Source organism: Cajanus cajan, chromosome 3, assembly GCF_000230855.2.
Source record: "Cajanus cajan strain Asha chromosome 3, NIPB_CcT2T_4, whole genome shotgun sequence".
Lineage (NCBI taxonomy): Eukaryota > Viridiplantae > Streptophyta > Magnoliopsida > Fabales > Fabaceae > Cajanus > Cajanus cajan.
This window is the reverse complement of record NC_138519.1, coordinates 2,236,919-2,263,811: the sequence shown is the minus strand read 5'-3', so window position 1 is coordinate 2,263,811 and position 26,893 is coordinate 2,236,919. Positions and strand designations below refer to the sequence as shown.

At 28.1% G+C, this 26,893-nt stretch overlaps 1 protein-coding gene across 13 annotated transcripts; it reads right to left on the bottom strand.

The window, feature by feature from the left end:
• Positions 1–736: 736 nt before the first annotated feature.
• LOC109806806 (uncharacterized) lies at positions 737–26,252 on the bottom strand. Of its 13 annotated transcripts, none has more exons than XM_083070171.1 (13): positions 25,832–26,252; positions 25,663–25,741; positions 25,434–25,578; positions 25,178–25,298; positions 16,578–19,472; positions 16,249–16,497; positions 15,395–16,114; positions 11,569–12,387; positions 10,589–11,245; positions 8,528–9,367; positions 3,746–4,362; positions 3,585–3,636; positions 737–1,102 (listed from the first exon to the last, which is right to left on the bottom strand). In XM_083070171.1, the coding sequence occupies exons 5-12, from the start codon at positions 19,428–19,430 to the stop codon at positions 3,597–3,599; spliced, it is 6,795 nt and encodes a 2,264-aa protein (XP_082926297.1). In that variant the 5' UTR covers positions 19,431–19,472; positions 25,178–25,298; positions 25,434–25,578; positions 25,663–25,741; positions 25,832–26,252; the 3' UTR covers positions 737–1,102; positions 3,585–3,596. The 13 variants fall into 13 exon arrangements, with proteins under 13 accessions (XP_082926297.1, XP_082926293.1, XP_082926295.1 ...); XM_083070167.1 differs by having other exon boundaries at positions 16,578–19,477; positions 25,832–26,251; XM_083070169.1 differs by having other exon boundaries at positions 16,578–19,477; positions 25,178–25,285; positions 25,434–25,581; positions 25,663–25,745; positions 25,832–26,250.
• Between the last annotated feature and the right edge of the window lie 641 nt (positions 26,253–26,893).

The window sequence follows — 26,893 nt, the reverse complement described above, 5'->3', positions numbered from 1 at the left end:
CCTACTTAAACCAACCCATTTACATTTTTACAAATTGAATTGAGTAATTTTTTCATTAATTAATTATAATTAAAAAGAAAATATTTATCTTATATGTGCTTATAATTTTTTGCCATTATAATAAAATTTGTCTACAGAAAAATGCTCACTTATCAGTTACAGAGTAGTATAATTCATACTATCTATGTAATTTGATCTTTTATATATATATATATATATATATATATATATATATATATATATATATATATATATATATTTATATATATATATTATTTATTTATTGCAACAACCGGATACTCGATCAATATACTATTTAAATTTTGATGCACAATTTAGAAAAGAATGCAAGTTACAAAATATGTCAATTGTGATGAAGGCACATGTTTCTACATTTTAGTAACCAGTGCTATCATTTTAGCAGTAATCTAAATATTTAGGGAAAATTTTGAGGCATGTGAAGCAATCATTGGAGTGTTTCCAAAATGCCATTGTTCAAGCAAATTCTAGAGTCTATCAGTGAATTTGGCTTAAAAGATTATGTGAATAAGCGGTTGAGAGCGATGCATATGAAACTTTAAATTTCTGTGACAGTGTCAACAAATTAATATATATCTAATTCAAAATTGAATGTTTGATGCAATTTGATGAAGATCTCGTGTTTGCATATTATACGAAGGATGAATTTGGATATGTAAATTTTTAAGATCAATAAGGGAAACAAACTGAACAAATATAACACACAAAAACACATTTATTTTAACCGTTGTTGTCAATGCTTCAAACAATACAGATAATACTTAGTGGATACAGTTCATCACACAACATTTCAAACAATACAGATAATACTTAGTGGATACAGTTCATCACTTCATCTTTGTTTTTCATGACTGTTTATCACTTGTAATCACACACATTACATAATATGCAAAATATAACAATGTATTTCATCATCAACATAGTAAAACCAGTAATCAATGTTTTTATTTTTATTTTTTTTAACACAAACAAACGTACGTGATAAAACAAGGCACTTTTGTTTATCTTCATCAAACTCTCTTTTACCATCAATATCTTCTTATTGCAATAATGGTGTCTTAGCCTACACAAAATATAGAAACAGCAACGTTAGTTTTATAATAATAATGAAGAAGAAAAAAATTCTGATTTTAATTATAGGAGCAATAAACTCTTTTCCTAAATTAAAATTAATCTTTCCACGAAATAAAGTGAGATTCAATGAATCAAATCTAGATATAGTATTTTTTTTTAACCTTGTATAAAAATAAAATTAAAAACAATTTAACATACTTCTTGCTCGATCTCAATTTGAAAGGAATTTACAAAGCAAACTCAAAAAATCAATAGCCTTTCTTTATCAAGAAACTTATATATGTGATGAAATTGATTTTTAGTTGCCAACAAATGGGGTTGTGTAAGCGTGAAAAAACTATTTGAAGGAGCCAAAATAACTAAAAGTAAATTGTATAAATAAAATGTAATAGTTTTGATAATATATAAATTTTTTATAGATGATTTTAAATATTGAATGATATTATTTGAATATTAAATATTTTTAATTAATGATTTTACGATATTAAAAATATTTTTTCTACTTCATTCATAACATTTCTCACCTTTCTTTTTCTTTTTACTACTTTTATATTTTCTTTAACTATTAAATAAGAAAATTAGAAAAATTATCTATAAATTTTTAAATAAAATTACAAGTAACATAAATTTTTTCTTCTTTTAAAAAAGATGGGCGAGAATATAAAAAAAGATGTATGAATTTTTAATAAATTTAAAGAAATAACCATATTTTTGTCTAAATTATAGCAAAATTTAGAGAAAGATTTTGAAAAGAAAAAAAAAACACAAAATTCATATAGAAAGGTATGCATATAAAACCCACAAGAAAAATCTGCATGCATGAAAAATCCATAGATTCAAGTCATCTTATATAAACTTTCTTATAATGAAATAGTTAATGCATGTATAAAAGTGTAATTAAATCAATTATAATGGTTGGTTTCATAAAAATTAAAAACTTAAAAGAGCATTATTGACAAAAAAAAAAATCTATAAATAAAATAGAATGACCAAATATAACGTTCTTTATATTCTTTTAATGAATAAATATTTGTGAATTTATAATTAAAAATTTCAATGCTCTTTCAATGACTTAAAATTAAAAGTACGTAATTGATAAATAAATTTATTTATAAAGTTCTTTATCATCTCAATGACTTAATATTATTAATATATCTAAAAATATTTAAAACTTGTGAAAATTTTGTTAATATTAAATAAAAATATAAATAAATTTTAATAATTATACATATAATTTATTTTCCACAAATTAATTTGGAGGGGGACTGGGGGAACATGCTCCGTTACTACACTAAGCTTTTCCTGGTTGTGAAACATAACCAAAGTAAAAATAATCTTAAATAATCCTATGGTAGATTATTAATTTGGATAATTTTTTAAAAAAATATTTAAAAAAATAAGAAAAAAAAAAGAAATAATTTTTTCTAGAAAATTAAAACGGACTTATTTATTAACTAATTTTGTAAAAATTTTCTCCTATTAGCTTATCTACTTAAGAATCTTATCTTTAATTTGTGTATAAGGTAATTTTAATTTATGGAAAAAATTATTTTATTTTAATTTTAATATTTCTCTCTTAAAAGTAGTTCTTAAAATTTACCTAAATATATCCTAAATATCTTTGTTAGAATTCTTTAGATATTTTCAATGATTGTTGCAATTTTTTTAATTGCACCGTTCACATTCATTTATGACAGGTTGTTTAACTTCATTATTTAGGTATATAAGTCAGAAAATCCCGAAACAAATACAATGTTCCTTCCGTTCAAAAGATTTTCTCATTAACACGGTGTGTTAATTAGGTTAAATTATATTTTTAGTTCAATTTAATTTTTAAAATTTATTTTTGATTTTTTAATTTTGAATAACTTAATTTGATTATTTATCTTTTAAAATTTAGTTGATTTAGTTCTTTGAAAGTAACAATTATTTTTAATTTTAAGATACAATTTTAAATCATTTTTTTTATTGATTTAAGATTTAAAATTTATTTTAATTGATTTATTTGTATAAAATACTGAATGTAACTTATGTGTGAACCAAAAAGAGTCATAAATATGTTGGAAATTGTTTTAAAAAGAGTTAATAAAGCAACCGAAAAATTTTAAAAATTTCAAATTATTTTTCAGTTGTTTATAAAACATGTTTTATTTATAATTTTTACTATGTTTATATTTTTTTTAGATTTGAATATTAATTGAATTTCACATTTTTTATATAAGTAAATTTATAAGACAATTTTTAAGTTTTAAATTAGTTATAAAATAATTCAAAATCATGTTATAAAATTAAAAATAATTATTATTTAAAAAAAAACTAAATCGATCCAAATTTAAAAAGTAAAAAAGTAAAATGAACATTTTTAAAAAGTAAAAACTAAAAATAAATTTTAAAATAAGATTAAAAAAGTATAATTTAGCCATATATTTATAAACGAATAATAATTTTTAATAAAATGATTGAATACATACCCGACCTTTAATTTAATATGCCTTCCATTTCCGCATAGTAGTGTTTAGATCACTTTTGTTACTGACACGTGTTTTATAACAAGAATAATAATTATGTTGAATAAAAAAATTGAAAACATACCTTTGCCAGAAATGCCTCTCGCATGGTAGAGTTGAGATCATTTTTCACTGGGATAGGATCGTCCAAGTCAATTTGAACTTGAGACAATTTGTCTGCTTTTACGGTACCTGCACAAAAAGTTTTCATCCTGATGCAAAAGCTTACCCTCAATCGGTCTAAGGATGGGAGACTTAAACTCCCTCTGTAGAAGCTTTTGAGCTTTGATAACCCTTTTAGATTTAAAGAGTTGAGCTTCGGAAATATTATCTCATCCTCATTTGATTCATCCCCCTCTTTATTACACACTACTATCTCTTCAATTGAATCACACCATCCTATCTCCATTGTTTTGAGCTGAGCCAAACTTTTGGCTGTTGAGGATGTCAACAAACACCGTAGACTATTGCAAAAGTATATTTTCAAAACTGTTAGATTTGGGAGGATGGGCTGAATCCAAGAGTTCTCTAACCCAATATCATCCTCATATCGGGACTCGCTCACCTCAAGGCTCTCTATATTGGGAACATGTTGTAGAAACTCACATGGAAATACATCTGTCTCACAGAGCTCAAAACTTAGACCTTTTAACTTTTGTAAGAAAAGGTTTCCCTCAAATACTTCATGCCAAATCATCTTCCATTTGTCTCCAACTACTTCCAGATCTTCTAAGTTGCGAAGCTACCAAGAGAAAACCAATAACCAAACAATACAACGTTAGGACAGTTAAACAAAAACATGAATTAATAACCAACTTTTCATGCTAAAAGGTGCTTGATAATTAGCGACAATTTATATATTTCTATTGTTGGGATTCATCCAAAGTCCCACATCGGTAAAATGAAGGAACATTGGCTAGCTTATAAGGGTGTCCACCATTCCATAGTATGAGGCCTTTTGGGAAGGAGCCCAAAAACAAAACCGTGCGGCCTTGGGCCCAAAGCGGACAATATCATACTATGGTGGAGGAACAGGTGGACTATCGGGCCCTAACAAGTGGTATCAGAGCCAAAGGTTCGACCGGGTTTGATGCGGGAAGACCCTCAGTGTTGTGCCTCGCGATGGAGATCCGAACTTGGTGCCTTGTGTCGAAAGTCTTCCTGATATTGTGGTGTTCAGGCGGCGTGTCCCGTAGAGTTAACGGCGGTACAAGATGGTGACGGATTATCGCTTGAGGGGAGGAGGTCACGAGACATGTGGTCCTTGGTCTGAGGGGAGGTTTGTTGGGATTCATCCCAAGTCCCACATCGGTAAAATGAAGGAACATTGGCTAGCTTATAAGGGTGTCCACCATTCCATAGTATGAGGCCTTTTGGGAAGGAGCCCAAAAACAAAACCGTGCGGGCTTGGGCCCAAAGCGGACAATATCATACTATGGTGGAGGAACAGGTGGACTATCGGGCCCTAACATCTATCAAATAGGTGTACACGATCAAATTATAAACAAAAAAGAAACGGTTTACTTAAAAACAAAATATGGGAAAAAATGAACCAGGCTACATATTAATAAGATTTTGATACCGTTTGTGTTGTGCCCAAAGTGTGTGGGTATCCTCCAAAGTCCCACATTGAGTAGTTTTGAAGGGAGGAATGTTGTGCCCAAAGTGTGTGGGTATCCTCCAAAGTCCCACATCATGTAGTTTGAAGAAGGGAGTGGTAGACTACTACTATAAATAAGAGGTGATAGTTAGTGTCTACTCACCACAACAACATAGGTTCCAATGGGTGTATTGGGGACTTGGGTAGTTGTGTGTCATGAGAGGGTTTTCAAGTTATGCCAGAAAACTTGTGTATGAAGGTTTCCAAGTTATGCCAGAAAACTTGTGATGAGAGGGTTTGCAATTTTGTCCTTGTAAAAAATTGTAAGTAGAGAGAAATAAAATGAGTTTGTTTTTGTTTCTCTATTTTTTGTGTGTATGCTTCCGCTGTGGCTGTGCTAGAAGAAGGCTTCTTTTCCCAACAGTGGTATCAGAGCCGATGGTTTGATCGGGTGACTGACTCGATGGTGGAGCAGGAGGAAGAGAAGCAGTGTACCGAGGAAGAGGTTTCCAAGTTTCGCCGGAAAACTTGTGGGAAGGGGTTTTTCAAGTTTCACCCATAAAACTTGTGAAGAGAATGAAGGTTTCCAAGCTTTGCCAGAAAACTTGTGGGAAGGGGTTTTCAAGTTTCACCCATAAAACTTGTGAAGAGAATGAAGATTTCCAAGCTTTGCCAGAAAACTTGTGGGAAGGGGTTTCCAAGTTTCTGTCAGAAAAACTTGTGAAGGAGGGTTTCCAAGCTTTGCCAGAAAACTTGTGAATGATGATGGGTTAATGTGAGACTTTGGATGAAGGGAGGAATGTTGTGCCCAAAGTGTGTGGGTATCCTCCAAAGTCCCACATTGAGTAGTTTTGAAGGGAGGAATGTTGTGCCCAAAGTGTGTGGGTATCCTCCAAAGTCCCACATCATGTAGTTTGAAGAAGGGAGTGGTAGACTACTACTATAAATAAGAGGTGATAGTTAGTGTCTACTCACCACAACAACATAGGTTCCAATGGGTGTATTGGGGACTTGGGTAGTTGTGTGTCATGAGAGGGTTTTCAAGTTATGCCAGAAAACTTGTGTATGAAGGTTTCCAAGTTATGCCAGAAAACTTGTGATGAGAGGGTTTGCAATTTTGTCCTTGTAAAAAATTGTAAGTAGAGAGAAATAAAATGAGTTTGTTTTTGTTTCTCTATTTTTTGTGTGTATGCTTCCGCTGTGGCTGTGCTAGAAGAAGGCTTCTTTTCCCAACAGTTTGTGCCTAAACAAATTTAATTCGAGTTTAAAATTTTAAGATGAAAAAAATAAGTATTAAAAGAGAACATGGGGAATGTTTTATGTAGTGGTCACTATCGAGAAGAAAATGATAAAAAAAATCCCTTTAATTAGAAGATAGTAGATTGTTTTACAACTACTTATTCAATTTATCTCTTTTTTTTTTATTTTATATTTTATTCATAACTTTTAAAACTCAAGTGACATTTTGTGCCTTTTTCTCCTTACTACTATAATATAATGTCCAGTTAAAAGAAGCACTCTCCTTTCTCCTTTTTTTTTATTTTTTTTTATTTTTTTATTTATACAGTTCCTCTTTCTTACTTTTTTTTTTAAGTTACTTTTGTCCTCTTTCTCCATTTTATTTGATCTATCTTCTTTTTTAATTTGAATTCCAATATTAAAAAAATCACCTCTTAATAAATATAACATATATTTTAATCCATATAATTAATATTCATTCAATAATAAGATGAGAATAAAGACGGAGAATGACAGATCTATTCACATAACAGGTAGAGCCAATTGCTTCTACTAAATTTTTAATTTTACTTAATATATATATATATATATATATATATATTATTTTTATACTTTGAAATTAAAAAATAATTTATAATATGAATATTGCCTCACAAATTTAATTAGTTTCATTCTCTTCTCTTTTTCAATTAGAAACTTCAAATACTTATTTTTATGATTTGTTCTAGTTGTTTTTGATACACTATCACCATAATTAGTCAAAAATATCAATTAGTTAATACATTTCTTTTATCTTTATATGCAAATTTGAATATTTTAATCGTATATATCATTAGTTATTAAACTACATTTCTTTTATCACTAAATTTAAATATATATTTTTAAAATTCCAAATAGTTAAAAATAAGTTGTGCATTAAAAAATATTATGTAATTTTTAATTATATAAAAATAAAAACTTATTATGTATAATAAATGGGACAAGATGTGTATTTGTCTATGTAAGTATTATTCCCACGGCTTAAAATGATGGGTAGTACAATATTGGTACTCGCAAGTACCCATATTTCAAAAATATTAAAATAATTTTAATTATATAGAAAATAGTTTCATTTAAAGTATTTTTAATATAATTATATATGACATAATTATTTATTTTATTAAAAGTATATGTTGCCAAAAATATTTTTTTAATATAAATATATGTTTTAAAGGTGGTTTTTTTAAATTTTATTTTATTTTCTCATTTAAAATCTTACATTTTAACAAATATGCATAAATACACGTAGATATTTACAAATATATAAAATTCATCAATACTCATTAAATAGATACCCACATTAAACATGATAGGTGACGGGTGATTACTAACACTCCCAACTCATTGTTAATTCTAATTACAATAAGGACAATTGAATTCAAATCTTAAACCATATGCATATAAAATTTTTATTAGTGGATAAAAAATAAATAATTTTAATTAATTTGAATTTTAATAATTTGCATCTAATTTAATAAATTTTTACATGTTAAATTATTCAAAATATTTTATTATAATATTATACAATTAATAAATTTTTATTTACATTATAGTCGTAAAATAATTGAATTCATTTGTTATTACAGATTTCAAAATTACAAAAATATTTAAATTTAATATAAGTTAAATCCTTTTTAAATATAAATTACTCATGTAATTTTATAAATATTTAAATATATATATATAAGATTAAATTTGTAAATAAATATATTTTATAAATAAAATTTTAAATTTTAAATAAATATATTTTAAACATACATTAAATGAGAGGGTGTCGTGCTAAGTCGTAGTAGAAAGAGGATATCTGTAGTTTGTGAAAAAAGGGTGTAAAAAAGGTAATGGGAGATAATCATAATTTTAAAATCTTCTAATTAATATTTAATTTTAAAAAAGGCACTGATCCACGTAAGTAATATGGTAATTCTGTGAAAGATTCCAATCCTGGGAGATAAATTAGTTTTTAAAAATTGTAATAATATATTTTCATGAATAACAAAAAGTGTATATAAGTTAATGATGGGATCCGTACCTTTTCCTCAAATATCCTGTGCGTAGTAGAATTAAGATCAGAACACTGTTGAGGTTTCTCATATTTTGCAGAAAAGCACTTTGTTGTTGTTGAATGATCTATTATGTTGTTTGGACTGAAAGTTTTCATCCACCTGCAATCGATTATGTGCACTTGCTCCAGGCATGGAAAACGTACGGTATAATTCCCAGGGTAAAACCATCTTAACACACGTAATTCTTTAAGATACAAAACCTGCAGCTGCTCAAATATTATTTGTTCATCCTCATCTGATTCATTTCCCTCACTGGACACTATCTCTATCAGTGATTTACACTTTTCTATCTTCAGCCTTTTGAGTCGACCCAAACTTTTGGCTGTCGAGGATGTAAACAAATAGACAAGAACTGTGCATCTACTTACTTCCAAATATGTCAGATTGGTGAAAGATACTGTGCATGGTGATGGTACCAAGTTTGGCAAACTATCGCAACGTTTTACTTGTAATGTTTGGAGATTTTCAAGAAAGGGTTGTAGCCAAGAGTGCTCTAAACCAATGGACTTAAGCTCATCCATATCACTTAACTCTAATCCTTTGAGGAACAAAGGGATTGGAGTGTAATCAGCATTCGGTCTTTCAGCGGAGAACATCTCTTCAAACCAACACGAGTTAAATGCAAGCTTTTGTATACTGTTCGGAAACATGTGAAGGAATCTGTATAGAGGAGCACTATCTAACAATTCTTCAAAGTCTTTTAGTTTATCAAACTGCAATTGCCCTCCTGCAGACTCTCGATCCCATGTAACCTTGAAGTCTCCAATACTGAATGACACTTTCTTCAAGCTGGGGATTTGGATAACCTATATATATATCCGAAGAAAAACAAATAATAATCATATTAGTATTACATACGCAAAAAAAATACTTATTTTTTCTACAAATAAAGCTTTTTACTCTTGCTAATCGATAAGCATACAGATGATCTTTTTCTTCTTCTCTATTATACTTGTTTAAATAGTTCTAATAAAAATATGAATAATTCTACAGTATCCTTCTTAGTTGAAGAGGACTGATACAATTGGATCAGATTATTAATTATTAATTTTATCTTAAATTCATCATTTTTAATAATTTATTCATATAATATATTTTTTTTAATATTTTTTTGAATTGTTTTTATATTTTCTTTGGATGTTTTATCCTTCCATTTTTTTTTAAATTATTTAGTGGTTCAATTTTCATTCTATATGCTATAGTTTCCTTTGAAATAGTATTCACTATACACTTAAATAACTTAGTTCTAATAAATATTTAGCATTTTTTTTGTCTTTTTTCCTTAAAATTTTGAATTTCTGTAGTGTAAATTAGTTTTCAGTTTTGCTATTTGATTAATGATTTTCTTTGTTTTATTATTTTTATAACATTATTGTAATCTTTTAATTTTAATCTCTATAATTTTTTCATACTTTTTATTTTATAAATATAATCTACATTATTTATTTTGTAGTTGAATTAACTTTTTTTTGGATTTTTTTTCTCTGATACCAGCATTTGTATTTAAGAGGAATGAGTTTCTTCCCGATCATTATCTATTTTATTTGATTCATAATCCTCTTTAATTTTTAATTGTTTTATCTATAAGATTTTTTTTAATATTTGCTTTACATTATTAATTTTATCCAATTTTTTTTATTTTATTACAGGTAAAATCTTCAATTTTATTTACAATTCCTAATATTAAAATTATATTTTTATCAATTTTTTCCATCGTTAGTTCCAAATTTTTATTCATATTTTCAAATTTTTTCTGTAATTATCATTAGTATTTCTTTTATTTACTTATACTTTAGGTTTCTAATTATTTTGTCTTTTCTCCTAATTTTCTTCTAATAGTTTTTAGACCTGTCGGCTGTCACACACGCCTTAGTAAATGCATCTATTCTGATCGACCCGGAATTTAAAAAAAGTAATTTGGTTAAAGTTTGATGAAATTACACAACTTTTCTTCTTATTTGAAAATCATCCAACCAGAGTCGATCCTACATATAATAAGTAAAAGTGAATTAACTTATAAGAATTACCTTTTCAATTTCAATAAGGACTTGCTCCTCTGCATCATCTTCTTCACATTCAAGCGTGTGTAATCCCGGATAGATGTATTTGAGCTTTGGCAATTTTGTTAGAGTCAAGGAGGTGAGAGAACTAAACACAAGCATTTTTGTTGCTCTTTCTTCTGCTTCTGCACCCTTTGAAAATATTTCTACCAACTCCCTACACTCTCTTACCTTAAGCTTTTCAAGTCTGCAGGTAACATCTTTTTTAGCCACCCCTGCTGGAAATAAACTTTTCAGACTATCACAACGTTTAACCGACATAACCCGTAGCACTTGAAGGTCAATCATTCCCTCAGGATCCTTGTCCCATACATGCTCTAGTTTTGGTAGATCATCTAAACTCAATCTTTTCAAACGGATTATTCCCAAAGCTTTTGTCTCATCACTTATATTAAATATGACCCGTGTTTCTCTGCAATTCCTTACTTTTAACTCTTCCAAATTCTCAAAGCAAGGAAGTAAATGAGATGGAATTACGTGCTCTAGACTCTTACAGTTGTATGCTTGCAATATTTTCAAATTGCCAAAGTTGTTTTGTAACTCCAAATGATTGCAATGCCATAGTTGCTCTATAAATTCAGGATAAAGGGAAAGATACAAATACTCTGAGTATCTGAAAGAAACCTGTAAAATCAGATAAAAAAATAAAATATAAATTATTATCCCACGGTGGATATTAAAGATGAGAATATATGATTATTAAGACTCATATATTCAACCCAAGTACATCATTTATAAATCAAATCATCACCAGAATAATGTTTAGAATTGGATTCAAGCTAAATAAATTGAAATTTACATCATTTTGATTAAAAAGAAGAGTTTTAAGGTGATGGGAAGTTCTCTTTAGGACAAGACGGGCTACATGAAGCAATTAAATTCTTGTATTATATGTTAAATTTTATGAACGAAGTTTTTCAAATAACATGAATGATAAATGTAAGTACCTTATCATTGAAAACTTTTTGTATGGTGCCATTCAAGCCGCGTTCCCACTGCCATTTCGCTTCTTCTTCTCCTTCAACAGCAAGTATATTATTTTGTAACTTTGGTGCACTTGCCAGATTCTCCGAGAATGTTTCCATCTTGGGGCATTCTCTCACAATCAATATTTCCAATAAAGGGAATTTGAACATACAATTCTTGTGGCTGCAAAAACTTGTGAGTTGTTCTAGAGTCACAAGTTCTATAGTAATCAAATTGCTAAATACAATTTCGATGTTTTCTTTTTCATTTCCCTCATTGCTTATTATTTCCTTTATTTGATAACAATTGATTACCTTCATGGTCTTAAGTTGAACCAAGCTTTTTGCCGTTGAGGATGCCATTAAATACCTTAATCCACCACAATACTTTACTTCCAAATATGTCAAGTAAGTCAATGATACCGAGGGAGGAGCTAAAATGCTCAAACTTTCGCAGAATTGTAAGGTCAAAAGTTCAAGTCTCCGTAGAAACGGGTGTCGTTCAAGTCCTATATCATTTATATCTGACCTTGACAAAACCAATTCCTTCAACTGTAATACGGTTCCTAATCTTTCCTGTGGTGCAATGTTTGCACTTGGCGTCAACCAATGAAGCGATAACTTTTCTAGATTTGGCATTCTGTACAGAAACTGGTAGAGAGAGTCAACACTAACTCTGGTGAAGCTGGAGAAAATGCAAAGCTGTTTTAAACGGTGCATTCTGTACATTTTGGTGTTGCTCAATAACCACTTCTCTGCTTGGTCAAAGTCAATTTTCAAATACTCCAAGTTGGGAAAAACCTAGAGAAAAATGAAATAAAAGTGAATACTACGAAGAAGGAGGTTACTTTATATATATAAGCTTATCCCCCATCTTTCCATTTATTTTATTTTATTACGCTTTTCTGTTTGGATTGCGACAGTTTAAGAACCAAATTGTGATTTTTGTTTGTGTTTGTTCATAAATTACTATAAGGCAAACACCTCTATTATGTTAAGATAGGAAATAATAAAAATAAAAAAAAGCAAAAATGACACAAAAGACTGTATTGCGTACTGCATTAATGCAAATTTTACGATTGCAGCAGTTTAATTGTGATTTCCGCATATCTTTATGTGTGACACCGGTGGTAATATACGATATAACAGATAATCTTTTAGTTGGATTATAATAAATTGAATAAAAATAATTTATTAATTTACATTTATTAAAAATTTAATCTATTCAATTTATTTTAAAAGATTATTTAATTTATTTATTAATATTTTTTATGGTAAGATATTTGATCCATCTATAAAAAAAAATCTTGAAATATTCTTTTTTTTTTCTATCTATTTTTTCTAACTCTCTACCTCTATTTTTTTTTGTGCTGTCCACGCAATTGATGTTTTAAATTTTACAATATTTTGTTATTATATTGGCCACAAAATTTATATCAGTTGCAAATTCAACATGCTCCTTTTGTGGCAGTTGTTTATCTTCTATTGAAAGTGAGATTTCATATTCATTTGGAAAGAAAAATTAAAAGATTAGTTATTAAAAATGTGTCAATTTTTTTTACTTTTTTTTTATATTAAAATCCAAATCTTATTATTATTATTATTATTATTATTATTATTATTATATTTTTCATTCACATGTAACCTTGAATGTTGAAATCTTTGGAGTCCTTTTAAATGTTATAAATTCATAGTCTTTTTAAATCTTTTAAATTTTTATGATAGAAATCCATTAAAATATAAAATACAAAATTATGATTATAAAATTCTTTTAAAAAAATTTATAATTCATTATATTTTTATATAATTTTTTTAAAATTCATAAATCTTTATTTTTATACCAAAATAATCTTTTAAAATCTCAATCAAAATATTTACAAAAATATATTAAAAAATGAAGAAGAAAAAACTCAATCCAATACATCTCGCTTATTATAATTCAATAGATTTTGAAAGTATAATAGATAAATTACTAACCATCTTTAAAATTAAATGAATAAATTGAATACAATTCACAAATATATTATATTGTGTAATAAATGGATTGAATGATTTTTTTTTTTTTTTTGTGGATAAATGATAGATAAGTAACAAGATAGTCCAAGCAAGTTGAGAAACCATTCCATTACCCCTCTCATTATGCCTTGTCACTCACTTGATGAGTCTATTTAAACTTATATATAAGAAAAGATCCATTTTTTTCGACAGAAAGTCTATTTAAAATTTATTTCACTTAATAATTCATGTTATACATTAAATTTTAACAATCTAACTATTAAATTAAAAGTTTTAATGTAAAAATTATGTTTACAAATTTTTTAAAAAAATTAAAAAATTATTTAATATTTCATTTTATTAATTCAAATCAATGTATAAAATAGTTTTATGATTATCTGTCAATTTAAATTGATGAAACAATATCAAATAATTTTCAAAAAAAATTTAAAATTTGTAAACTTAATCTGTATATTAAGAATTTTTAATTTAACACTTTCATAGTTAAAATTTAATGTAAAACAGTTTACAGTAAGTGAATATATATATATATATATATATATATATATAAATAAGGTCTGAAAATTAAAAATATTAGTTTATAGTAGCATCATGCAAATGTCAAAAGAAAAATATTAGTAAAAGTTTAAAATGTTTGCAATGATAATGAAGAAAAAGGTAGAAACTTACCCTTAAGAAAGAAGATTAAAAAAAAAACCCAACAACAAATAAAAGGAATATACGATAAAAAGATGATACAAGTAAAATGAAAAATAAAATAAAATTGAATGATGCTCTAAAGTTTCAGTTTGTAAGGTTAATAATCCTGATTTGTATATTTTAAGATAAGCAGAGAGAAAATAATGTAATTGATGCGGTACTTGAAAAAAAAAAGACATAAATATAAAAATAAAATGATCAAACACGATGAAATAATAATTCTTTTTAATAAAAATAATAATTTAATTATCTTTTTTCATTGTTTTTAAACATTACCTTTTAGTCTTTCTGGTTAAAATATTTTATTTTAGATTTTATACATATTATTTTGAATTTTTTTTAATTCACATAGTCTATTTTCATAAAAATTAAAAGGTAAAACTTATAAAATTTTAAGAACTAAAAAGAATATAAACATTTTATATATATAATAATTAAAATGAATTTTTTATATTATAAAGACTAATAAATGAATTTTGTAAAATTATAATAACAAAATTAAACTTTAAAAATATTATAAAAACATTCAAAATCTAATAATGTGTGCTAAGTGACCGAACACAAATTTCGATCTAGCAATAACAAATTAATAAAGAATAAGGCTGTCAAAATATAATGTTGGTCACCCAAAAAGAGTGTTCTTATTCGTTCATTCTAAAATGGGTGGATTGAGAAGTTGGAATGGAAATAAAAATAAAAAAAAAGTGAAAAAAATATATGATAGATGATGAAGAAAGAAGATAGAAGTAGAATGCAAAAGAAAATGAATAGATGGTGAGTATATTTCTTCCTAAAAACCCTGGTCCTAACTCTTAACATCTTGAAAATAAATAAATAAGCGTGTGCATTAAAGTTGAAAAAAACCTAATACTAAAAAAAACTATAAAATAAAATCAACGGAATGAGAATTGAATGAGGCGAGCTTTAAACCTTTTACTCCATAGTTTTTTGTCAAAATAAAAGAATACTCTAAGAAATACTTTAAACCTTAAAATTTATCAAATATTGCTTTAAGTTCTAAATAAAATTGTTGTAAGCCACAAAGAGTGAATTAAGTAGTTCTTTTTTCAATGACAAAATATTATTTACTTACCTCTTTAGGTGTTGAGAAAACTGCTACTTCTTCATTTGTGCTTTCACTTCTTTCTATTTGAAATGTTTCAAGCTTCTTACAATTCACCACTGTCAACTTATTCAATTTGGGACACTTTATACCATGTCTCCCCTTATAGAAACGTTCCATGTTTTCTAGGCCATATAATTCCATGCTGGTCAATTCAGGGAACACTAATGGTTCATTGCTTGCTTCTAACCCATCTTCACAAGCAATAATTTCCACCATTATCGAACAAGAGCTTACTGACATGTATGCAATCTTTTGAACATCTTTGGCCATAGAAGTTGGAAAGACACTCCTCAATTTATAACAAGAAGATACATCTATACTCTGTAGTTCTTTGAAGTTGAGAATTCCTCTTGAATCTTTGCTCCACACTTGCTTCAACTTTGGGAGTTTGTCAACAAAAATACTTTGTAAATTTGTGTCTATCCCACCAGATGCATCTCTTTGTTGGGAATCTTTGATTTCAAAAATCACTTTCACTAACCGACAATTAACAACCTTCAACTTTTCCAAACTTGCATACCATCCTTCCATGTGGCTCGGAAAAATCTTGTCTAATTTTTCACATTGTTCAATGTGCACAGAAATGAGACTACAAAAGGAATCAACACTCATTTCAGCTTGCCATATGTCTGTTAACATTTCCATTTTGCTGAGGTGGATTTCCTCCAAGTTTGGAAAGACAAAGACCTACACTTTGATGCAAACAATTTATTATTAAGTAATGAAAGTTAACAGAAATGTCTAAAGAAGAGCATGGCCAATAACTACACACATAACATTAACTCAACTACACAAATTTAATTATTTACTCCAATACACACCTTGTGTGGACCATTTCCTTCAATGCAAAAAATCTTCTCCATCACATGACACTCGCTTACATAGAGGCCTTTTAGCATGCTCAAACCGCTAGCCACAGACAATGAACACAAATATCTCAACTTATTACAATCTTTCACAACTAATTTTATTAAGTTTTGAAACCAAAAGCTTGACAAGGACCGGTCACACCATATCTTATGGATGCCGATCGAGGATAAATTCAAACTCTCTAAATTTGAAATTTTAACCTGCAAAGACATACACAATTAATATATCTACAAAAAAATGTCATTAATTAAATGTAAAAGAAAAGGATGCAATAACATACCCGTTTACCAAAGAGCGGAGGAGTCATGTCTTCCTTTACTCTATAAAAACTAGTAAATGATGGTGGTAATGATTGTAGAGTCAAAGAGTGCAACTTAGGAAACTCAACCTTATCAGAGTTAACAGGTATTTCAACAATCTCCTCTATAGAATCACAATCAGAAACATCAATTGTTTCTAAACTAGAAAGAAGTTTAACCATGTAAACTGAGATGACATTCTTCAAATGGGCACACATCTTGACCTTGATAGTCTTCAATTTGGTAAATGAGACATCTGTAACTAGACTACAACATATGATCTCTATGTTCCACAATTTGTAAAGACATAAAGATTCCAAATTGGGAAAAACATCCAAAGGATGAGCCAAATCCTTTGGCTTGAAGATATGTTTGATGCTAAAATTATTTATGATAGATAAGTGTTTCAGATCCGGAAATCCATCCAAATTTAACTCATAAATAACATTTTGAACACCATTTATCTCTCCCAATAACAAATTTTGAACTGTTTTAAACAATAATTTAATCCCATTTCGAGAGTGAATATTGTTAGTATCGTCCTTCAGCTGCAATGCCAAAGATCTAGATGGTTCGTACTTATTAGGCATCCTGAAATCTCCATCTGAAAACACCTTGATGTCTCCAATCACAATCTTGTAATCATTTAAGTTGTCAAAGAACAAGTCCTTGGGAAAAACTGCAACACATGGAAGGCTCAAGTCCACCACTTTCAGTTGATGCAAATGTTTTAGTTTAGAAAGCAATGAAATTTGCCCACTTGTCTCTTTTACCACAAGAGAGTTGATCACGCACTTTCTTGTATACAACTCTTCCAAAGAAGTCAACCTTGACATAGAATTAGGTAAGTACATCCTTTGTATGCAACAATTGCTGGTGTCTAGTGATTGTAGCTTATCTAAGTACCATAACTCAGTTGGAGAATTTTCAATTTGAGACCCAGAAAAACTGAGAATTCTTAATTTTTTCAACGCTCCTATGATTGACAAATTGCCATCTAAATTGCATCGTTCCAAGCAAAGCATTCTGAGATTTGACAGACCTTTAATTAAATCTTGTAAGTTTGACAGATGAAAACCACTCAATATTAATACTTTGAGTTTTTTCATTCTTTTAAAAATACTGTTAGGTATTCTCAAAGATGAATCATCATTATGAACTTGAAAAAAATTAAGTTGAGGACAATTTATAACATTAGGAAGTTTATCAAGGATATCACTATTGCATATAGAAATCGAAGTGCACTTCTCAAGTTCAAGCCAATCATCAAGTTTACCACTTCTCATAGTAAATATATTTTTCTCCTTGTGTGCTATTGACAAAGCAGCGTCTCGAACCATATCATGTATATTGAAATGATTACTAGAACTTCCATCCAACACCAAACTTGAGCCTTTTAGCTTTTCTATTGATGTATGAATTCTATCACGAGCTTCCATAAGCGAGTAGACCCCTTCAAGTATACCCAAACCAAAGGAATACTTCACCAAGTCCATCGTTAGTGGTTGATGACCCATTTGGGCACAAAGTAAGAAAATGGACTTGAGTTCCTCACTTTCTAGATGGTCATAACTCATCTTTAAAGAAATTTCCATAGGCTTTTGCACTCCCACCAATTCTTGCTTTTTAAGTTTTTCTAGTCTAGCTTCCCACACTGAGTCACTCTTGTCTCTTAATGCCCTGCCAACAGTAATTATTGCCATGGGTATCCCCTCACAATACTTCTTAACAATCTCTTGTTTAAAGTTGGACATTTCATTAGGTATTCCAGCCGCCTTCTGAAACAACATCAGAGCATCCTTGTCATCTAATTCCTTAATGCAAAAAGTTGACTTAACATCCATTTTATCATACAATACTTTTTCAACCCTTGAGGTTAGCAAAATTTTGCACCCCTTATAATCACCAAGAGGTTTTTCTTTTTTCATCACTTTGCTCCTAAGCTTCATTTCATTTTCACTTTTCATCTCTTTCGTCTCATTCCTCTTGCTTAAATCATCGTCATAATCATTATCATCATCATCAAGTGGAATCCCTAACTTGTTCAAATCTAATTTGTCCCATAGGTCATCCAATATTATAAGGGTGTTGTCCTTGTCTTTCTTTAACCTCCTCCGTATACAATCAGCTCTCACATTTTCACCATTCCCTTCCAATCTCAATCCTAACACGTAAGCAATTTCTTCCTGGATTTTTTGCAAATTGGGATTGGCAGTTATTTCTGCAATAGCCACCACATTAAACATCTTCTTGTTTCGAGCTATATTAGCAATTTCTTTGACAAAAGTGGACCTACCCACACCACCTGGCCCATGCAGGCCAATCATTCTAACCGTAGGATCTTGAAGTGATGCCAATATGCCATTCATTGTGGATTTTCTAGAACCAAAATCCATGTAGCCAACACCAACATTAGACGAAGTGACATCATTAGATGTTACGTTCTCCGTATAGGCAACTTCATCAGCCTTGGGGATCTCTTCTCTTAGCTTCTTAACCTCCATTGCCATCTTTGTTGCTCGTCTGCTTAGTCTATGCCTATTCCAAGGATACCTTGACTTTGTGCCTTCATCTTTCATAAAATTCTCAAATTTAGACTCAAACTCACCCACTTCCCGTAACCATTCTGTGACCTTAGCTTCAATCTTTTTTAGATTTTTATCAGCTTCATCAACTTGGTGTTCCAGCCTTTCCTTATCACGTCTAAGATCCTCAACAGTACGGTTTAGTTCATCTACATTTTGCTTGTAATCGAGGATGTAGGCCACCTGCTTATAGCCCGGACGAACCACATATTCAAACACTTTTTCCACTATTGGTAGCACATCCCCCATCCCTTTGAGCTTGATTTTCTTGTCCTGGATACGACTACATCTCTTCTCTTTTTCAACAAAACGTAAAAGTGTAAACAGGTTAATCAAAAGCTAATTACGAAAAATAACTTATATTTGATCAAATCAAAACTCACGAGTACATTTACTAAAATCAAGTCAAGCAACTATAGATGCTTTGAAAATTATAAAGGAACGTGAAATACAATATTAAGTTTGAACATATATTTTTGTCCATATTGAAGAAAATTTTTGCTTTTATTGGCTTAGAAGAAATTCTTTGACTTTTTTTATTTATTAAATTATATAGTTTTAATCATTATAATTGCGACTTTGCCTGTACTCTATAATTTGCACAGCACACATTGCTAATGCTTTAGGATGCGTCAACAACCATGCCTTTGATTTTACTTTTGGATTTTTTAATTTTCTTAATGATTCTCCATAGAGAAGACCAACAAAACGTTGGAGTTTTAATTTAACGGATAAAAATGGAAAGGAAAAACGTAACTTGCGATCTCCATAATCTAACCCACCTCATTTTCAATCATCCACCCAGACCTTTGGCCTCAAATTGAATATGATTTTGAGCTTGCTCCTTTAAAAAATTAAGAAAAGAACTCTTTATTAAAAAAAATACTAATTAAAATTTTTGGACATCTTTGAGATTTTTTTTCCTAATCAGATGCAGAAAAAAGCAAAATAAATAAATAAATAAAAGCAAGTTGGAGTTACTACTTTTGAAATCGTTTTTCTTAAATATATTTTTTAAAATCTAAACAAACAGGTCCACCAATAAAAAAAAAATACAAAAAGACTCTTTAATTGACACCAAGTTACTACTGGTTCTCTCTGTTTACCAATTTTATCTGTACACATCGGTAAAAAAATTTGTTCTAACAGTAACTCAAATAAATTTCTGGTGAAAGAGAAATAATTGAAAATCAAGCATTTATTTATTTAAAATATACCTGGAATATTAATTGTTTATATTGTCGGTACATAAAGTTTATGTGTATTATTCTGAAAGTTGTTTAGTTCGTATTTGTTATTACAATTAAATTGTTACAATTATATATTACAATAAATTATATATCCAATTGGGTAAAATTTTAATTTTTATTATACATAAATGACTTAATTCTGAAGCACTGTAGTTGATTTAGTAGTATAACCGGGTTAGATGCATAAATACTTTACCATTACCATTATTGTAATTTGTTTTACTGATAAAAACATAATTTAATTCAGCTGTTAATCGCCCTGCATTATTTTTAAAAAATAAATGGTTTAGTTGTTCTTTTAACTCCACTACTATTATCAAAATTTGGATTTAATCTTCCAACTTTTATAAAACCCATTCTCACTTCCAATATAAAATTTTAATTTATTTATTATTTTAATATTCAATAGTTAATGTAAATACATACAATATAATGGTTGTGAACTTGTCCATTTAGATTAATTTTAATTTTTAATTTTTAATTTGAATAAGAAAAATTAATTTCACTAAATATAAAATTTATTTTAAAATTTATGTAGAAAGTCTTATTAAATTTTATGAAATAAAAGACATTTAATTTTAAATATTTAATAATTTAAAATAATTTTCATATTAAATAATATTTAATTAGAAATATGATAGAGAAGTAAGAGAAATAGACGGGGGAAAAAAAAAAGACACGTGAAAGAGGGAGGGAAAAACAGAAAAGAAGAAAAAGAAGGACATAGAAAAAGGAGAGAAATAAAAATAAATAAATAAATAAATAAATAGAGAGAATAATTAGGCAGTTCAATATCATGAATTAAATACAAATATTTTGTCAAATCATTTTAATTTGTTGTTCACCTCACTCAACCTATTTTATGATAAAGGAGATTTGAGTAAATAAATGATGAGTTATAAATTAATAAAGATGATGACCAGTTGCAGAATTTAGACAAAAAAAATTTGAGGGTGCCAAATTATTATTTTTATATATATATAATTATAAATTAAATTTTTTATCAATTAAAAATAATAATTCAATTTTTTAGTTTTATTATAATTAATAATATAATAATATATAAATATAAATATTAATATATATATATATATATATATAAATTAGGAAAGTTTGGGAAACCGTGACTCCGCAACCTGATCTGATGATGACAGTGACAACGGATATATAAGAGAGTTTTTCATTATGTAAAATATGTAAATCAAATGCAAAATGTTAGATCGTCTGAATGAACGTTTCGAAAGTTGTTTCGAATTATTAAAACAACTTTGTTAAATTAAATAATAAAATATTAAATTAAATAATTGTTTTATAATAAATTTACTAAAAGATATTAATATTTTAATTTTCGGAGGCCGTTTCGGAATTTGTTTTGGAGGATATAGCAATCCTCAAATCAAATTAAATTGGTACTAATTACAACCATGTAATTTGCGTGTCTTTATTTGAATATTGATTAATTTTATTTTGAATAAGTGAAATTAAGATATCGATAAAAAATATTTTTTATTTCTTATATTATTTATTAGTGTTAATTTATCATTAATTATTTGAATCAATTTAGTCTCACATCTTTAAAATGTATTTTAATATTTGATTTTTCGACCCATCCATGTAAATATTTAACGGATCTGACACGTGACATGTTGTCATATCATGTGTTATGTTATCATGTCATGTGTCATGTCACATGACACATGATAAACATGATACATGTTACATCTTTAAGTATTTAAACGGAAAGAACGAAAAATTAAACATTAAGATATATTTTAAAAATATGAAATTAAATTGATTCAATCAATTAAAGTGAAACTAAATTGAATCTAATAAATAATATAAGGGACAAAAAATATATTTTTGCCTAAAATATTTTATGTCTTTAATTATATTTATTTAACAAAAAATATTTAAAAAAAATTATCAATGTTTTGGTCCATAAATCTTAAAACTAAAGTCTTAAATTTATAAATATAATTAATTTTTAATAATATTTTTTATTATTTAAAAATTTAAGAATAATATCGTCTAAAAAAAATGTGTACACTAAATCAAATTATTAATTTTATGTATGTTATGAATGAAAAATTTGTTTAATATTATTTTGTATGTTTCATCAGCCAATAAAATAATACGCTAATTAAATTAATCATTAAACTAATGAATAAAAAATTAATCCTTGAATTACAAATATCAGTCCATTTAATCCTTGAAAAAAAAACGTCATTTCAATTCTTAAAATTTATTAAACGAATTTTTTGACCGTATATATTATTAAACAACAATCATTTTAGTCGTTAAAATTACAAAAATAAGATCACAGAAATTATTAATGGCTGAAATTATTAATATATGATATTTTTAAGCTAAAATGATAATTCTATAGTTAGATGTATGATAGGATATATGTTTGGTAGGTCTTAAAGTACCTGATTATTATATCATGTTTATAATTAGCTTTTGTCGCAAGTTCGATAATATTTTTTTAAGAGAAAAAGCTAAACTATAAACATAATACAATAACCAACTTTAAAATAGGAGTTAAATAATGAAAGTATTTTAAGAATAGGATTAAATAATGAACTTGTAAGTGAAGGTGGACTTTTCAATGGAACATGTAATGCCCCGCAGCCCTTTTCTCATTTCTTCTTATTAAATTTTTCCTTTCCTTCTTCATTCTCACATTCAGAATTCTTCATTGTTGCTTGAAGGCTGAGGTGTCGGTGGAAGATCATCTTCCTTGTGTTCACGGAGCTAGGGAGCCATTTCTTTTCCTTCGATCTTCCTCTCATTTTCGTTAGGGTTTCTTCCGCGTAGCTTCAATTTAGGTTGGGAGAGCTTCACTTCCTTGCTTTTCCTTGAATTGGTCGAGTCTTTGGTTGTGGGTTGGATTCTATAGTGGCTGAATATTGGAAATGGGTATTGAATAGAAGTAGAGAATGATGATTTGAGATAGTTGAACTGCAATTTTTGAATGCATGTGGATGATTATAGTCATTTTAGTTGTTTATTGTTGTTGTGATAGTTGGAACACTTGTTGCATGCCTTAGGATTCTTCTGAGTTTCAAGTTTTGTTGAAATTTGAAGTGGTTGTGTGTGCTGGGTTTTGTTCTGGTTTGAGTACGCACTGAGCACACATCTATGGCGTTGAGCGAGTATTTAGTAGAGAGCTAATTTGCTCGTTCACGTCAGGCGCAAGGTTAGTCGCCCTAGGTGTGAACTTGAAATTGGGTCTCTGGCTAAAGGGCATCGGGCGTATAATGAGGTACGTCAGGTGCGATATTAGTAGAGGACGAAGAGAGTGTGCTCTAATCCTTCCTCAAAGCACAAATTTGAGTTGTTAAGTTGAGATTCGAAGCTCGTGAGCTGAAAATTAAAGGATAGAGTTGTTGTGTAGCAAGAGAGCTTAGGGAGATGCATTGTTCGTTGTTCATCATTCTTTTCCCTTTTTTCTTGAAGATCCAAGGTAAGGGAAACTTGTAGGTCAATCTTTGTTTTGTTGTATGTGTTTATTTGCTTATTGGTGGCTTTGAATGTTGAATTTGAAGGAGTAAAGTCTTGAAGTATATGGTTTTGGGGGATTTTGTATAAAAATGAGGCTTTTGTTGACATGTGTTGTTTAAAATGATGAATTTTAGTAGTTAATGTTGTATATATGTTGATTTGATGATTTCATGTTGAGTTATGTAGATTAATTATTGAATTGTTGAGAAGAGTTGAGTTGTTCATGTTAGGTTAGCCATGTTAGAAATGGTTCTTTCTTTTGTGATGTTGTTTTAAGACAACATATGTATAGTTGTTACTTGACTGACAAACTAGGATCATTATATTTTGTAATCAAATATATGTGTTTACAAAATTTGGTTATAATCTCACTAAGAGATTTTATATTTTCAATTTTTTTTATTTTTGTACATATATATTATTACATAAATATGTATGGATTACTTGCATGATAGTTCTAGGTTAGATTATATTAATGATTTTAACATTGTTATAGTTGTGTTGTAATAATAAATATGATGAACTAGCTAGAAGTTACGTATGACAAATTTAATTTAATTTTCGGGTCAGAGTTTTAAATATACATCCCGATAAAGTATATATTTGCTTAATTTTTATATCAAATAGTCACTTGGATATTCTAAATGGCTGGACTACCAGAAATTATTATATATTTTAGGATTACCAAAAGTATATGATTTCAATTAATCACTTTGTGATATGCATTTTAATTCTTAACATAAAAAAGTAACTAATTACTTTTAATTTTATGTTATGTACATATAGAAATTAATTAAATATTATGTAATTCATCATCACTTAATAATCTTGCAAAGGGTATTACTGTGTTACATTGTTTTCTAATAAATAAAATTAATAATTAATAATAAAGATAACTATGTAAAATTATTATTTATTTCGTAGTTTTTCCTTAGTAGTTATAAAAAGAAATTTCTAAGTAATATTGAGTTTTAAGATTTTGGCATATAGTAATATTAATGCAGTTTGAATCTGAGGAAATTACTCCGATATCCTTCACCGTTTGGAAAATCAATCATGATAAATTTATACAAATGATAAACAAAGACATATAATTATTCACCAAATACAAAGAAACATGTATAATAGTGTAAACAACATACTATAAAACATGTAGTGAAGTGAATTTAATTAATAAAACAAAAGTAGAGCAGAAGATGAAGGAAAAGAAAATAGTTGTAAGAATATTTAGAATGTTATTACCTTGAATGAGGAAAGGTGTTATTCTTCAACAGAGTTAGTAGTCCATTTTGCGATTTCTTATCTTCTTGGTCTTCCCCTCACATTTTCTTTCCCTTCGATTTGAAGCAGCTGACATGTAAAACTAAAATATATTTAGGAAGAGCGAGATAGACAGCTTAGAAATATATTTACTTAATTAGCAAATGGATCCATGAAATATATATAAAGAAATTAGAAAATGGATCCATGAAATATATATATAAAGAAAGGAACAAACCTGATCTGATATGAAATATATTTACTAAGGATGAGGAAAGCTCTTATTCTTCAGCAGAGTTGGTGCTCCATTTTTGGATTTCTTATCTTCTTAGTCTTCCCCTCACATTTTCTTTCCCTTTCTGAATATTCTCCTCGATTTGAAGCTGCTGCGAGATAGGCAGCTTAGAAATATATATACTTAGCAATGGATCCATGAAAAGAGCGCAAAGTAAGTGATAAGATCTTACCTTGAGAGTGAAACAAACCCAAAAACAGGAAAGCTCTTAATCTTCAATTCATTCACCTATCAACTACTCCTGTTGTCGTCTGTCTTGAAAGATGCACATAATATATATCCATCTTTATGTTTATATGAGTGAAATTTCTTGATCTATATAGTAGAAAAAAGGTACAAACCTGATCTGCTATGTTGTTGGAATGTAAGTTGAGATTTGTGTTCCCTTGTCACAATTCCAAATAGCGAGCAATGAACTGAAAGTAATGAAGAGAAGAAAAAAGCAAAGATACGTGGAAGCTGTAAGTTCCAAGAAATGAGATACTTGTACGCATGGATATCATAATATGAAATTTCTTAAATATTTTTATTTATATTTTTTAGTGTATATATATATATATATATATATATATATATATATATATATATATATATTTGTCAAAATATAAACTTTTAAAGGAGTGAAACGTAAAATAAAATTAGAAATAACTTTTTTGAAACATATATTTAGAGTAAAACACTGAATGGAGCAAATAAATAAAAATTGACAAATACTACCAAAAAAAAATGTGCATGAAAAGAAGATTGTGATGAATGGAGCAAATGCTAATGAAGATATTTAAAGATAAGGATAATTGGATATGGTGTCCTAGTCTTGAGCGAGAAAACCAACACCATGCAAAAAAACAAAAGAGAATATGTAATTGACGTGCATAAGACGAAATAAGTGGGGAAGTAGGCTGATATAATGGGGAACAAAAGTGATATATTCACTTTTTCTTTTTTGGCTGTAAAGAGATCTTCACTTTAACTTTATAATGTAATGAATTATTAATTGCTGCCTATCCCAATCGTCATCTTATTTGAAAATAATTGGTGATGAAAATATCTAGTCATGAAACACATTGCCTCCTACAGGGAGAATAATAAGTTTTTTATTTTTTATTTACATTATTCTCGTAAGATATTTGTTTTTCTATATAACTTCTGATATTTTCACTGATGAAGTTTGAGAGGGAAAATGTAAAATAATTTAACGAATTGAATTCAAAAATTTTGACGCAAATTCTTTTTATGAGTTTTAGTCATAATAAAAATTAATTTTTAGGAGATTAATACAAATTAATGAACCCCTAATTGTGATAATTATAAAAATTGAAAAACTTAAAACACTTAAAAATTAAAATAATATGCATATAATCTTATATTCAAAAATTTTCTTTATTAAATAATAAAAAGGTAAA